This window comes from Cornus florida, unplaced genomic scaffold (genome assembly GCF_030987335.1).
Source record: "Cornus florida cultivar Cherokee Brave unplaced genomic scaffold, ASM3098733v1 CherokeeBrave_3.0.0_Hap2_Chr07, whole genome shotgun sequence".
NCBI lineage: Eukaryota > Viridiplantae > Streptophyta > Magnoliopsida > Cornales > Cornaceae > Cornus > Cornus florida.
Genome location: NW_026775577.1, coordinates 44,395,548 through 44,409,682, shown reverse-complemented (window position 1 = coordinate 44,409,682; position 14,135 = coordinate 44,395,548). Strand labels below are relative to the sequence as shown.

The 14,135-nt window shown below is 34.4% G+C and overlaps 1 protein-coding gene and 1 long non-coding RNA gene across 2 annotated transcripts; both read left to right on the top strand.

Annotated features, from left to right (window-relative positions):
- The first annotated feature begins 1,068 nt into the window (after positions 1 to 1,068).
- Positions 1,069 to 9,314, top strand: LOC132267655 (uncharacterized). Its single transcript, XR_009469037.1, has 3 exons — positions 1,069 to 1,592; positions 8,211 to 8,339; positions 8,434 to 9,314. It is a non-coding gene; the product is annotated as an uncharacterized LOC132267655 (long non-coding RNA).
- Positions 9,315 to 12,389: 3,075 nt separating this feature from the next.
- LOC132316648 (receptor kinase-like protein Xa21) lies at positions 12,390 to 13,456 on the top strand. The gene is made up of 2 exons (XM_059815120.1): positions 12,390 to 12,597; positions 12,645 to 13,456. Exons 1-2 carry the CDS (start codon positions 12,390 to 12,392, stop codon positions 13,454 to 13,456), a joined length of 1,020 nt encoding a protein of 339 aa, XP_059671103.1.
- The last annotated feature ends 679 nt before the right edge of the window (positions 13,457 to 14,135 follow it).

The window sequence follows — 14,135 nt, the reverse complement described above, 5'->3', positions numbered from 1 at the left end:
CAAACCAGTTTGAAAGGTATGATTTCATTATCACTTCTATGTCAAGGTGAACTTTTGATAAACTATGCTTGGATTTTCCAATGATTTTAAGGTAAAATGATCATAAAAAAGGATTATGCAAAATGGTGATTATTTGATTGTGATAAGCATTTGGTACCACTTTTTATCAACTTATTTATGACCTTAATAGCCATAGTTGCTGATATGTCGGCCGTCGTGTAAAAATCTATACCGTGAATGATGCATATAAACACATGTATGTAATGGATGCTTTATGCAAAGAGTTATATACAACGGCTGTATGTGTGTTTGTATATATATTGTAGGGATTGCTTGTCTTTTTAAGTTTTAAAGTAAACAATCTAAGCGCAGACCGGAATCACGATGCCAGCGAGGAGCCACTGGACGAGAGAGAAACTGATGCCGACAACGCAGACTAGGATCACAATTTAGGGGCGCAACAAAGTTGAGAGTTCTTTACAAGCCTCACCAGAAAATAAAAAATAATTGGAGGAAGGAAGTCGATCCGGTGTATTATTAGTCATTAAAATATAATCTTCTAAAAAATTTATTAGTCTCTCTCATCTAATTTTTTGGTGGGTCCTAAATGAACACCGCAACTAGCCAACCACCCCTCACCCCGTTCTCTTTTTATAATCAGTTATTTATACACTCCTTCGTCACAGTTACGAAACAGATAATTAAAAAGGGGCGGAAGGTGTAACATATTTCGTACTAGGGCGGTGCTAAGGCGGGTTTAAGATATAACCCATCATATGAAATGTTAAATCTAAATTAAATTATTTATCTTAACTATTTAGTCTGAACTCAACCCATCATTTTATTTTTAAATTCGGACTTAAATTTTAGATTAAAATTTCGGATTAATTTGAGTTACTTATATGGGTAATTTTTATAACAAAAATTTAATATGATTTTGAATTAATTTTAGATTAAATCACTCTCAAATAAGAAGAATTTTAAAGACTTTTTGTAAATTTTTAATAAAATACAAACAAATTTTTAAAAAATTTAATTATTATAATTTAAATATTATATATAGATTTTTCAATTCAAATCCAACCTTAATTATAAAAATAATTGTCCAAGTTCAAAAAAAAGTCGAACACCCGAGTTTCGGATTACCTAACTCAAATTGCACCGCTGCATGATCAATTTAAAAGTAGTAGTCTGATACGGAGTATCATCATTTTCCCCAAAAAAACAAAAAAAAAATTATCATTTCTCTCTCTAACCACACTCAAGAGAAGAGTACACGCAGGAGGGATGCGACACATATAGGGAGGATACAGAGAGAGGGAGGGAGCACATCGGCGATATGCTGAAAGTCGCTGGGAGCTCTAGCGAGATTAATTTCTGAGCGATCGCATAGGATGATCAACGCGCTAGGGTTTTGCAATCAATAAATTTCAATTGCGATTGCATTTACTTAGTGATCCAAGAAAACATATTCAGGTTATTCAATTGCGATTGGGTTTGCTGTGGAGATTTCTGCTACAACAGACGGCGCCAACGCTCCCGACGAAGACGCTCCCGTCGTTGATGTATTTTCTACGCAATTCCAACAAAAGGTTTGGGGATTTTAGGCCAATATTTCTTTTCCGTCGGCAATACCCTGCAGTTTTTACTGGAATTCCTTTATTATTTGCTTTGATGATTGCGTGATTTCTCTTGTGGTGAACACGCATTTTTTTTTTTTTTTAATTTTTTAATTTTTTTTTTTAATTTTTTTTTAATCAGAAATCACCGTGCGTTGTGAAGAATATGATGAACAATAATTTATAGATATATATTGGGCAAACGAGAAAAAAAAACTCAATTATAAAGTTGTTGCAAAATGTCTCCTCAATTATTTTTTGGAGTAAGTTGCACCCCTCAACCGTACAAATGTTGCATATTATCCTCTTATAACTTACCAGAGTGTACTTTCTGGCGATCTGACTTAATTTTTATGTTTAAAGACAAAAATGCCCTTGCACATAACCATTGTACCCTCAATTGCTTATAAGACCCATTTGTTGTGAATTTCACTTTAAAATTAATATTTTTTCAAAGTTAATCTTTCTCCTCTTACAATTGGCTTTATTTTTGGATTTAATAATTGTGTGGTAATTTAATGGAATATAATTGTGGTTGCAATGTTAAATCTCTATCTCTCTAATTATGCAGGTAATTGTGATTGCAAATTAATTTTTTTCCCAACTTTTCAATTTTCTGCTCCTTTTCTTTTTTCCCAACTTAATATAATCTATGTAATATTATCCGAAGTGAGGAAAAGGAAGAGAAATGATACTTAAATGATATGGAGTAAAATATAGAATGACAGACAATTACTATTGTATATCTTCAATGCAATACATTGCACCTACCACATTAATGGAGTATACTAAACACATCCATTCCCATGAACCAACTGCAACAAAAAAAAATTGATTCATAATACCACAACCACCAATTGCAAAAACCACCACCAACATTAAAATCCAAAAATCACAGCCAACATTTGCCACGTTTATGTCCAACATAACAACAACAAACAAAACAATAACTGAAATAACATAAGAACATATTGATAAATGCATCAAATGCTGTTATTATTAAAAAACAGTTTAAACTCCAAAAATCACCCAAAAAAACAATTTATTCCATTATCTTGTTACATTCCTTGAGCTCCAAAAATCACCAAAAATGGGCCAACAGTTGCATTTGCATGTTGGATACCTAATGATACTTAAATTCCTGGGTCCATGGTAGTAAGCCTGTGAAAAACAAAATTTAATATCATTTAACAATAATAAATTGGGTCCATTGTTAATAATAATATTTGTAACTTTAAATAAAATCACATACCTTGATGATGATGCTTAACTACTCCATAAGGCATTCAAGTCAATTGATGAATTTTGTAATAAACTATTCAGCAAATTCCAATTCCTTGACGACATTGTCATCACCTATGTAACCAAAAAGATTAACATTAGAAAATATAAATAAAATGATATAGAATTTTAAGGTCTATTAATTCATATAGAAATAAAAATGACTTTAAAACCAATTACCTTATGCAGTTACCTTTCATTTTCTCTTGCAGCCCTCTATCTACTCTTCCTTTTGTAGCCTCTCCATTTACTCTTACTGTTGCAGCCCCAACCCCTTTTCCTCTACCGTTCCCCATTTTTCCTCTTACAACCCCCCTTCTTATAGCAACTATTCCATCAGTGTCAGGTAGTCCACCTGGTAGGCCAGAAGCAACTGGCAGTCTAGGTCTACCACCTCCACCTCCTCTAACAGCCTTAGGTGTGACCTCAGTTACTTTGCAAGTTCGAATGTTGTGGCCCAGATTTGCACACTTATTACAACTAAGATTTGGCCTTTGCCTGCTAGCTACATCACTTTTCTTTTGACCTCACCAGGTGCCTTTTTCCTTATTTTCTTAGGCCTTCTAGTTGAAGGCTTTACAATGGGTGTGTATATAGGATTAGTGCCAATTTCATGTGTTAAAAGCCTAAAGGGCATATGGAATATAATAGGTGTATATGTCCTCAAATATGTTTCCCTATGATAACAAATGTCAACATAGTTCTCAGGATTACCCCTTTCTGAAAGAATACATGCAATGGCATGCATACATAGTATACCCCTTACATCCCATTGCCTAGAGCTGCATGTTCTCTTTTCTAAATTGACACAATCATTAAGCCCTTTGTAGTAAACTTCAAATATGTCTTCTCATGCTTTTTTGGTACTACAATACTTAGAGTCCTCCATTAACTTTTTCAACTCTTCAGCTATTGTAGGGCATAACAACCCTTGCTTCTTTTGAATCCACTCTCTTTTTGAGTGAAATCGATACATCAAATAGTCTCTAATCCATTCCAACATAGTAATTAATGGCTTATCCCTAGCATCACCAATGTTGTCATTCTATGTCTCATAAAGGTTGTTAACAAGCAAATCACATTTCGAATTATCATCAAACTTGGACCTTGACCATAACCTAGGAGGCACATTTGACAACCACTCATAGGCTTCCTTATCAATCTCCTTTATACACTGCATGTGACATTTAAATGTATCTAAAGTCAATGCACGTGCTGCATCCCACATCTCATTTCTCAATATCGACCCCGTATACTTCTTCTTGAAATTATCATACATATGTTTCACACAATATCTATGGTCGGTCCCATGCAACTTGTACTCAAAAGTCTCTACTAAACCCTATTAAACAATCATAGAACAAACAATTATATATATATATATAATATAGAAAAAACTTCTTAAAATTAAAATTAACTTTTAAAAATTTATACCTTCTGTCTGTCAGACATAAATGTAAATCTATGTAGAGGGCCCAAAGCACTCTCTAGTTGTTCCTTAAACCACTCCCAAGACTGTTTTGTTTCAGCTCTAACCACAGCTATGGCAATAGGAAAAAGACCATTGTCTGTATCTCTCCCAATTGCACTTAATAACTGACCCTTGTAAGGACCCTTCAGAAAACAACCATCAACTCCAATGAATGGCCTACATCCTTCCAAGAAACCTTTCTCATTTTTTCAAAACAAACAAATAACCCTCCAAATCTTACAGGGTCATCCAGTGTTGGTCTATTAATAGTGGTCACAGCAATGCTACCAGGATTGGTGGCTTGAATGAGCTAGCAGTAGTCTCTAGCCCTTGTGAATTGCAACCCATGGTCCCCTTCAAAATGTAATTTTGCCTTCTGCTTTGCCCTTCAAATCTTGAATTTTGAAACATAAACATTCAAATCTCTTAAGACTGCCTTCTTCATTGCACCTACTTTCCATTCAGGATCATCCCTAATGGCCTCCATGTATTTATTTGCCAAAAAACCTGAAGATGCTTGCCCATTAATCTTAGTACAAGTGCAATTGTGTTTTGATCTGAAAGTCTTAATTTGGAAGCTTCCATTCAATGAGTTAGTGGTTGCATGAATCCTTTACCCACATTTTTGGGCACATACAACATTAACTCCACCCCTTTCATTCTCTTTTAATCTAAAATCATATTTCTCACTTTTAGCATGACTCCTCAAGGCTGCTCTAAACTTCTTAGCTAATTCAAATTTCTTCCCTAATTCTATCAGTTTACTCTCATATATAACCCTTCTTGGATAACCATGCACTTCATATCGTCATCTTCTTCAGATGAGTTGTTTAAGCTTTCCAACTCATCACTTGGTGCATATGTTGAATGAATATCTGAAAAATGGTACCCTCTCTCATGTATATCATTCTCGACATCATCATTAAAATCTTCACCCACCTGACTAAAGTCATGCTCCAAGGCAACATTAATATCTTCACCCACCTGACCAAAGTCATGCTCCAAGTTAGCATTGACATCTTCACGCATCTCAGCAAAGCCACCTTCAATAACATTTTCATCAATCTCAACATTGACATCTTCCATTCCAGCCCATGCTAAGATTTCATCTTACCAATTAGAATTGTCATATTGCACGTCAACTTCAGTGTTTTTCAACCCCTCATCCACAAAGCCATCAATAACTACCTTTTGCATTGTATCTGTAAATGAAAAAGTAAAGTTCAAGATAAAGAAACAACAAGACAGAGACCAAAAAAAAAAATTGAAAAAAAAGTAGTCAACCAAAAAAACAAAACAAACACAAAAAAAGTAAAAATGAGCAAGACAAATAAACAAGAAGGCGAAAAAAAAAAAAAAAAAAAAAAAAAAAAAAAAAAAATGAAAAAAGGTAATCAACCTAAAAAACAAAACAGTATTCATAACAAGTTCACAACAAGATGAAGACTTGTGACAAGTAGAATAATTTTATTTTTCAGTGATTAATATTTTCATTATGTTTCCAAACAATGGAAGAAAAATATAAAAAGTGTAGAGTGATACTAATAGTAGCTAGAAAAACTCCACTGAGATATTGGTGGAGTAGTGGGGATTGATTGGCAACATTCTGAGAGCAACATGTTTAGTCATAGTCACCATTTGTGATATGTGCTGGTTTGTATATATATATATATTAGGTTTCAAAGGGCTTTAAAAGTTGAAAAAATGAAATCAAGCTGCAAGAACACATGATACTTGATAGTTGATAGTGACAAATAATACAGAATCCAAATTTTAAAGGAAAACTTTACTATTTTATAGCCCCACATTTGTATGATCTCCTATTTTAACTAGTTTGTTTATAATTGAATTAATAATAATAATAATAAATTTTTTTTTTTTTTTTTTAATTTTAAATCTTTATGGAAGATTCACAAATTAATGGCAATGCACAATTTGTTCTATACAATGCTAATTCGATCGACAGTTAAGAAGATGTACCACTTCACAAATGAAATCGATTCACTATACATTTATATAAACATATATGATATATCTCATTTATCAAATGCTCTGATTAAAGCTATTGAGTTCAAATTTCCCTATGACATAAGCGCTTTTGGGTGGGGAATGCTACCAGTGCTGACTGATTCATTTCTTAAGGCTTGACTGTTAAATGAATGTAGGGGGATAACAGGGAGAACAAGCAACGACATTTTTCTATAGCCATTTCTAGGGAACAAACCTATTGTTTATTCTCATTTTAGTATCCATTAGAAAGTTTTTGAGTGTGTTCCATTAGGTGGAAAAGAATCTTCTACGGAAATCTTTTGCAAAAAGTTAAAAAAAGTGGCATATAATACTTTAAAATATTCTTTTCTTAAATCCAATCCAAGCAAATCTCTAATAACCAGCAAATCAACAAAATAACAGGCATACAAGATTGTAATACAACACATACTTACAGATTGAAGCAAAAATTTCAGATGCGCTTGAAGTGAACCCACAATTATGATTCAAGATGGGACCTTAAAATACGAATTTGAAACACTCACAATTGAAGAGCGACCCACAATAGGAACATATCCTGTGACTGAAACTGCTTTCTTATCTCTTCTTCTTCATAGCCCTGTCTGGACCTAAACCCATTAGTCTGGGGTTTCTAGTTTATAAGCGATACAACCAATCAAGTGCAATCCTTTCAAAAACTTGGAAGATATTATAGATGATACACACAATCAAGTGCAATCCTTTCAACAGCTTGGAAGATATTATAGATGATGACACACACAATCAAATGCAATCCTTTCAAAAATTTGGAAGATATTATAGATGATGATACACACAATCAAGTGCAATCCTTTCAAAAACTTGAAAGATATTATAGATGATACACACAATCAAGTGCAATCCTTTCAAAAACTTGGAATATATTATAGATACACACAATCAAGTGAAACGAAAACCTCATTTTCTCTCTCTGTAATAACTGCACCCGTAAATATCAAATTTGTTAACTTAATTAACAGAGGGTATTATAGATATTTTACACGTCTGATATTTAATTAGTTTAATAATAAATTAATAAGTGGGAGGTTGTTTAGTAATTGTGCCCTTCAGACCGACGGAAAGTACACTCCGGTAAATTATAAGGGGGCAATATGCAACATCTGTATAGTTGAGGGGTACAACTTGCTCCCAAAAATAATTTAGGGGGACATTTTGCAACAACTCTATAGTTCGGGGAGTTTTTTGCTCTTTTGCCTATATATTGATGATGAAGAGTGTATTGACATAAGTGTATAGATATGGGGGCGACTTTTCATGCTCATAATGGCATTATGATAATTAATAGGGTTAATTTTACTGACACCCCCACAGGTTTGGCCAAATATCACTCGAAAATAACTATCCATTTTTATTTTTCCGTTCAAAATATGAGAAAAGATAACTTTGCTCTTAATTTTTTAATCCTATTTATTTCAAAATATCATTTTACTTGAATGACCATTATACCCCTCAGATATATATAATTTTTTAATCCTATTTATTTCAAAATATCATATTACTTGAATGACCATTATACCCCTCAGATATATATATATATATATATATATATATATATATATATATGAGTCAAGTGCAAAAAAACATCCTTATAATATGCTTACAGTGCATATTGCACCCCTCCCGTGCAAAAAAACACCCCTAAACTATGACATTTGTGCAAATAGGTCATATTTATACAAATTAGACAAAAATGCCCTTAGCAACACATTTTATAATATATATAATATTTTGTGAAATGACTAAAAAGGGTTTGACTCTTCTTCTTCTTCTTCATCTTGGTGCTAACCCAGGACGTCCAGCGAGAGTTTGTTCCGGCGTTACCTCTTTAAGGAAGTGATGGCGGTACCACACTGAAAGTAAATAGAGGGCCTACGGTGGAGAAGGGGCTTCATCCAGCAGAGGGGTAGAGCCTGAGAAAGGTAATGCTTGGCTTGCTTCTTTATGTTGGTAGTTGTAAGATTGGTAGTTACAGAGTGGGAAATTTTTTAATTTTTTTTTGGAATTTGGGAATAGGAAAGGCAATGGTCGGAATCGGAGGAGTCAGAAAAGTGGGAGGGTAAGAGAAACGGGGAGAGCCCGTTCTCGCCACCATCCTTGTCGCCGGCCTCGGTGAGTCACCGCTGCGGTTCACGCCGAAAATTTCAGCATCAGGTCGGATATTATTTCTGCGTCAAGCCGGAATAAAGAAGTAAGCCAAGCATTACTGCCCATGAAATTTATTCCAGCAACAGCCGAAAATTCAGGCCGAAATTTATTCCTACATCAGACCGGAAATTTCAGTTCTCAACCCATTGCCGGAAATTTCATTAGTTCATGAAATTACAAAAAAAAAAATGAGAGATACGTATCATCTCCTCATACGAGTAATTTTTTCAAACTGAATTTATTAGCAAATTGAATTTATTAGCCAAAGTTGATGTAAAAGCATGGTCCATCATATCATATAATAGCAAATTAATAACATAAATTTATATTTTGTTTAAATGTAATAAAAATATTTTCTATTGCGTAGGCTGGACCTGCTGGTGTGTTCACACGCATGGAAGTATTTTCATCCATACACCGTAGGCCACTGTCTCTCTCTCTCTAGATTTGAACACACAATCAAACAGGTCATCAATGCAGCTCAAATAACAGTACCTTATAAGCATTGGTTGTGAATTATATTGCAAATGTGCTGGCATACACAGCTCATGTAAATTTGATTACTAAGCACGAGTACAAGGGAAAAAAAAATGGAGGAGTTGACATTTAAGAATTTACATTATCAGTTTTGCCTCTTTGTTTTCATTTAGGTTCTCTTCAGACTCATTCAGTTGATTCTTCCTTTGAGTTTTCCATAATCCAAATGTGTTGCAAGTCCAATGTAGGAGCCCCAATGTATCGCCTTGCCAACCCGCTGAACCATCCTCTGTTCTCATCGGTGTGTGGGCAACTCCTTTGGAGAAAGAAAAAAGGTTAAAAGAGAACAGAGAAAATGAGTTTAGTGACATTTTTGGAAGAGTAAGAGGGTAAAATAGGCATTATATTAATTGAGGGGTATTTTCGCACAAATTGAAAAGAATAAGGGTGTTTTTTGCACACGTTTTTAAATAGGAAGTAAAAGTGCTATGAAATGTATACTTCAGGTGTTTTTTTGCACTTTCCCCGCGCGCGCGTGTGTATATATATATATATGTAACAATCGCAACTCGCATACAGAGGCGATGGCGGCAAATTGCCGAACTAATAAATTGGTGGGTGGTCGGCGGTGAAGGCAGAGACGACAAATTAGGTCTGCGATTGGGGCAGGCCATCTTCACCATTGCTTCTCTTCTCTTCTCTTCTCTTCATGTGTTTGGATGTTGAGTTCTTCAGTTTCATGGCTTTCTGTAATTTCTGATTCCACTGCCTTAATCACTCCTCAATTGGGTTTAATGGTTTTTGTTTTTCTTAGTCTTCAATACCCATTTCATAATTTCTGTTTTTCACTTCAATTCTCTCTCTTCTGGTTGCTGTTTGATTGATTCTTAGGTGGATTGTAGAGTGGTAGACTTTTGTATCTTCTACCGTTCTCCATATATTTTTTTACGGATAATTGGGAATTAAGAGACTCGTGATCATATAATTTAGGTTTATTGCAAAATTATTTGCTAACAATTCTATAATAGAATTGAAGTTGGGGCAAATAATTGTGGAGTCACAAACATTTCAGTGGAAAAAATCAAAATTAATGCCACTAAATTTGATTTGGGGGTGTTATAATAACAATTAAAAATACTTGAACATAAATTCAATTAATTATAATTAAAAATAAATTACAGATGGCTTAGAATTAAAACAAATTTAATAAAAGTTCCAAATTAATATATACATGAACAAATCCAAATTAAAATAGGAAACTAATTATGTGGGTGTGTGAATGTATATAGTATGAAGTTTAAACAAAATAGGTATTCTAAAACTAATTATGTATATGTCCATATCTAAAACTAATTATGTATATGTGTGTGTGTGTGTGTATATATATAGTATAAATTTATTATGGGTTCAAACAAAATGGGTATCTATATATATATACATATATATCAACCAAATGGGTATGTATATATATAATGTGTATATATATATATAAATATGTATATAGTTTTAGGGATATTTTAGTCTTTTTATCTGATTCTTTAGATTAAATAATTGTTTTGACAAAGTCAAAGGGTATTTAGGTCATTTTAAATTGTGTCATAACTGTGCAAGTAATGGTTGGGGTGTGAGTGAAAAATGAAGCAAAAATTTATAATGTGAGTGATAGTTATTTTCGAAATATGTTTAAGAGTGATATTTGGCTAAACTTAAGGGAGTGTCAGTGAAATTAACCCTAATTAATAATGTGATGGTCACTTTAAAGGTAGGGTCCGACCGTAGCCTTGTTGGATGGGCTATCTACAACAAAATAAAATGTAAAGTTGCTCAGGGAATTAGTTGTTGATTGGGGATTTTTTTTTGCATTTTACCCTTAATAATATGTCATATCACAAGAATAAGAAGACTACACACAAGTACACAATAGTTGTACAACAGATGCATACTTACTATTGTAATATTATTACACTTTTGAGTGCTTCAGTTCTGAATTTATGTATTAGACATTTAGACTATATGTTTCATGTTTGAGCTCCTCTGCATTCAGGTACTTGCAATTTGAGTGCTCCTGAATTCCATATTTGTTTAAATGTGTGTGTGTGTGTGTGTGTGTATATATATATTAATACGTGGTTAAGAGGTTTATTACCCAATTGCTTTGGCACACTCGTATTTGCTTTGGCAAGTCAAATCCATGTGGTTGGCAGTGAGTTACTGTTGTTGTTGCGCAAGCACAATGCAAACTGGGCCATGGGAGAATGAAAATTGATAAACTTGTACACCTGTTTCTTTTTTTCTCTAACCTTTCAATCATATTATGCAAAATTCTAGCCAATTAGATTTTTTGTGTGATTTTTCTTTTTCTTTTTTTTTTGTTCGTTTGGTTACCTAGTCAGATTCGGGTATCCTGAAATTAATAGTTTTAAATATGGATTTGGACTTAGATTCACAGAAATTTACTCCGTTTCATCACCTAATGGCACCCATCACATTTTTAATTCAAACAAGCAAACTGATAAAACAAGGGAGAAATTTAAGTGTTGCTTCTGACAATTTTGCAGGTGTACTTCCATCGGAGATAGGTTATCTTTCACGCCTCGAAATATTGAGCTTCCAAAGTGGCTCTCTAACTGGGCCCATTCCATCTTCAATCTTCAACATTTCTTCTCTAAAAATTATCGATTTCGAAAACAATAGCCTGTCGGGGAACCTCCCAGTAAGCATTCATTATCATTTCCCTGTTCTTGAAGAGCTATATCTTTAGGAAAATCACTTCACAGTTAAATTCCGTCCAAAACTTGTGGGAATGCAAAGGGCTTCGAGTATTAGCTCTGTCAAATAATAAATTCACAGGTAGCCTATCCAGGAATATTGGAAACCTTACTTTGCTCGAATATCTACATCTGAGTTTTAATAGCTTAACAGGTAACCCCTCATCGATACTGCCTCTATTTTGGTCCATGTATGTCTTGCTCAAGGGGAGAGAAAAAAAAATCAATGGGAAAATAATCCTTCCTGATTTCACTACCTTATTTATTTTGTTTAAATCTTGTTTGAGTAATGCAAGTGTTCACATTGCAACAGGTACATTACCTGATGAGATTGGTAACCTTAATCTCATAGAATTTATTACCCGAAGCAACAACTTAACTGGCCTCATTCCGTCTAAAATATTCAATGTGACAACATTAAAAATCATGGATTTAGGGGACAACCAATTCTCAGGACATATTCCTTCAACCACAGGGCTTTGGCTTCCCAATCTTGAAGTTATTATTCTGGCAAGCAATAATTTTAGAGGAATAATCCCAAGCAATATATCCAATTGTTCTAAGCTTACCCTTCTAGATATGGGAAGCAACTCCTTCACTGGCTCTATACCAAATACGCTTGGTAGTTTAACACTCCTACAACGGCTTTATCTTGGTATAAATAACTTGACAGTTGAATCTTCAACTCCAGAATTAAGATTTTTCACTGCTTTGACCAATTGCAGACATTTGGAAGAAGTGATCATATCATTAAATCAATTTAATGGCATACTCCCTGATTCAATTGGTAATTTGTCTACTTCTTTACGAACTTTTGGAGCATTTGGGTGCAAGATCAAGGGCAGCGTCCCCAGTGGAATCGGCAATTTGAGCAGCATGCAAGTTATATGGATAGCAACGAGTTGACCGGACCTATCCCAACACCAATCAGAGGGTTACAAAATCTCGATTGTTTGTACCTTGAACACAATAGATTACAAGGTCCCATCCCAGATGATCTCTGCAAGTTAACTAAGTTGGGAGACATTTACGTAAGTAACAATAAGCTTTCTGGACTGAAACCAACATGCTTGGGAGACCTCAAGTCTCTAAGAAGACTCTACTTGGACTCCAACAACTTAACTTCAATGATACTTCCAAACTCGTGGAGCCTTAAGGATCTATTGGGTTTGAATTTGTCGACAAACTCTCTCAATGGTAATCTACCATTAGATGTCAGAAATATGAAGGTCATAACACAACTAGACTTGTCATGGAACCAGTTATCAGGTGATATCCCCAGCACCATTGGAAGCTCTCAATCATTAGTTAATTTCTCCTTGGTGCATAATAAACTGCAAGGACACATTCCTCAATCACTGGGCAACTCAATAAGTTTGGAATTCTTGGATCTTTCCAGCAACAATATCTCTAGAGAGATTCCCATGTCCTTAGAGATGCTTAGGTATCTCCAATATCTGAATGTATCCTTTAATAAACTCCAAGGAGAAATTCCAACTGGAGGACATTTCATGAACTTTACAGCTCAATCATTTATGCATAATGATGCACTTTGTGGTGTAGCCCGACTGCAAGTCCCACCCTGCAGAAGCAATAAGCACCAACAATCAAGGTCGAAGAATGTTCCTCTTTTGAAATATATTTGACCTCCTATTGCATCAACAATTGTTGTGGTGGCTCTCTTATTTGTGTTGATCCAACGTCGAAAACAAAAGGTTAGGCTACCAATGAATGCAGATTCATCGCCTCTGACATGGAGAAGAATTTTGTACCAAGAGCTTTTACATGCAACAGATGCATTTAGTGAAGCTAACCTTCTCGGCATTGGAAGTTTTGGTTCTGTATATAAAGGAACGCTTTTAGATGGGATGAATATTGCAGTTAAGGTTTTCAATTCACAGTTAGAAAGAGCATTCAACAGTTTTGATGTCGAATGTGAAGTGATATGCAATAGTCACCATCAAAATCTTATAAGAATCATCAGCAGTTACACTAACTTGGATTTTAGAGCCTTGGTACTAGAGTACATGCCTAATAGGAGCCTTGACAAGTGGTTGTATTCTCACAACTATTGTCTAGATATCGTACAAAGACTCAACATAATGATAGATGTTGCGTCAACCTTGGAATATCTACATCATGGTTAAGCGACACCCATTGTTCACTGTGATTTGAAACCCAACAATGTCCTGCTTGATAAAGATATGATTGCACATGTTGCTGATTTTGGTATTGCAAAAATCTTAGGGGATGGGGATTTTATGGCGCAAACCATAACCTTAGCAATAATTGGATATATGGCATTAGGTGATGTTCCATGTTACT

What these genes read in the sequence shown, in the direction of transcription:
- LOC132316648 (XM_059815120.1), top strand. Translation starts at nt 12,390, where the DNA reads ATGGGAAGCAACTCCTTCACTGGCTCTATACCAAATACGCTTGGTAGT. An exon ending in CATACTCCCTGATTCAATTG is followed by an intron (nt 12,598 to 12,644) that starts GTAATTTGTCTA and finishes TTTGGGTGCAAG; the next exon opens with ATCAAGGGCAGCGTCCCCAG.